This window comes from Pygoscelis adeliae, unplaced genomic scaffold, assembly GCF_000699105.1.
Source record: "Pygoscelis adeliae isolate BGI_AS28 unplaced genomic scaffold, ASM69910v1 Scaffold34, whole genome shotgun sequence".
NCBI classification, from domain to species: domain Eukaryota; kingdom Metazoa; phylum Chordata; class Aves; order Sphenisciformes; family Spheniscidae; genus Pygoscelis; species Pygoscelis adeliae.
In genome coordinates, this window is record NW_008824658.1 from 2,016,568 (window position 1) to 2,018,537 (window position 1,970).

Below are 1,970 nucleotides of genomic sequence, written 5' to 3' on the forward strand. Positions count from 1 at the left end.
GCGGCGATGCGCACAGGGCTGCCCCTTGGGAAGCAGCATGCCTCAGTGCCTGCCTGACATCGCGGGAGGGGAAATGCCCTAGGACACACCGTCCCTCACACCCCATGGGCAGCAAGGAGGGACGGGGACACACACCTCCAGGAGAAAGGATGCAGAAATTGTGGAAGAATACAGGCTCAGCAGGGGTTCGTGGTCACCCCTGCACATTTCTGGGGTGTTCCCCAGCAATGCTGGGCTCCAACACCTCCTACCTCCCACAGCGTCCCTTCTTCTCGGAGCACAGCTATCACCATGCCCACGGGAATCATCAGGCAGGAGAGGACTCCCATGAGGATGCCCAAGACCTCAGCCCAGGCGGGGAAGCGGTAGCTGCCGTACTCGGAGGGCTGGTACTTGATGATGTTGTATGCCAGCAGAGCCTGCAGGATGGGAAGAAAGCGAGGTCAGCCCAGAGCCCTCTGAAGGTCTCATGCTCAAAAAAGTCCTGGAGACCTCCCAGCAGAACCAGAATGGTCCCTGGGACAGGTGACGCCAGCAGAGTGACTTCTTACAAGGGGAGGTCATGCAGGGATGCTGGCAACACTGCAGCTCTCCAGCACCATCCAGCACCTCAAGCTGAGCAATTACCATCATTGTTGCCGGGGACAGGACCATCCAGCAGGCTCTGAAGTAGGGCCCTGGTTTGAAGCCCAGCATCATGTGGATATCTCGGCAGAACCTCTTCATGCCTGGAGGAGGGAGAGGGACTCAGAAGCCATGATCCCTCCCCCAGAGCCAGGTGCCTGTACCAGATTGTCCTGCATGGACCAAAAGCGGTGGTTTGCATTCTCTACAGCAAAGAAGTGTCTCCCCTCCCAGCTGGGAGATGCAGGAAGGGGGCCCAGCTGGTGCTGTCTGAGGGACCAGGCTCAGTACCCCAAGTATCTCTGGAGAGGTGAATCCAATGATGGCCAAGAAGAAACAAGAGGTTGGAGCAGAGGTATTCCATGCTCCATCGCGAGGCTGCTGGCTCCCCTACCGCTCCCTCTAAATCCCTCTCTTCATACAGACAGCCCACTCCTCCCTGTGCCCCTGTGGGGACAGACCCCCTTACCATAGACACGTGTCACCACGAGGCAGGTAGTGATCACCACCACCATGACACCAAAGCCAGCACTGTAGTCATCCAGTAGGACCAGCCAGTACATCCCACCCTGTGGAGGCAAAGCACAGTGACCAGCATCCCTGGGACCAGCATCCCAATAAACCCCCACCCACGTCCTCCCACTTTTGGGGACACGTCCCCTTAGGCCCTTTGGGGACACTGGGGAAGACAGTGGTCAGGCACCCTCAGGAGACATCACTCTCCTTCTGGGGTTGTTGCAGGGACAGGAATAATGCTGTGTCGTTCCCCTTGGACCTCACATCCCCAGGAAGCCCAGGCTCATCAATCGTCTCTCTCTTCCACCTTGTTAGCTGATGTGAATACACGTGTCTCTGCAAACTCGGCCCCTGCCCTAAGCTCTCCCTAAAATGAGTCCCTAGCTGGTCCCCACGATGCATCCAGCCCCACACCCTTACCTCTGTTGTGAGGATGAGACCCATCAGGAAGAGAGCAATGCAGATGACAGCTGAGAACGAAGCTTTCTTTGGCCGCAGGTAGTAGGGAAATTCATCTGTCACTGCCGTAACGATGGTCTCCATAAAGGCAAACTGCACCCAAAGGAGAAAAGGGTCCCCTGAGCCCCCCGGGCTGCCTGGGCACCATGGCTGGCTTGGTGGGCTCTGTCCTTACCTGGCTGTCCAGGCCCAAGGTTAACAGCATGAAGAAGAACAGGAAAGACCAGAATGGAGAAAGGGGGAGCATTGTCATGGCCTGGGGGTACACCACAAAAGCCAGGCCAGGACCTAGGGGAGGCAAAGGACATCAGAGTGAAAAGGGGGTGACAGCGCTGGGCACGGGGGGATGGAGGAGAGGAGAGGAGAGGAGA

General features: G+C 57.6%; 1 protein-coding gene across 1 annotated transcript in view; it reads right to left on the reverse strand.

The window, feature by feature from the left end:
- The window catches only part of SLC6A7 (solute carrier family 6 (neurotransmitter transporter), member 7), a 16,682-nt gene that overhangs the window by 932 nt on the left and 13,780 nt on the right, over positions 1 to 1,970 (reverse strand). The window contains exons 9-13 of the mRNA XM_009322750.1: positions 1,775 to 1,887; positions 1,561 to 1,692; positions 1,094 to 1,193; positions 628 to 728; positions 252 to 419 (exon numbers count right to left, since the gene is read on the reverse strand). Coding sequence (XP_009321025.1) covers positions 252 to 419; positions 628 to 728; positions 1,094 to 1,193; positions 1,561 to 1,692; positions 1,775 to 1,887 — 614 coding nt within the window. The remainder of the gene's footprint in view (positions 1 to 251; positions 420 to 627; positions 729 to 1,093; positions 1,194 to 1,560; positions 1,693 to 1,774; positions 1,888 to 1,970) is intronic.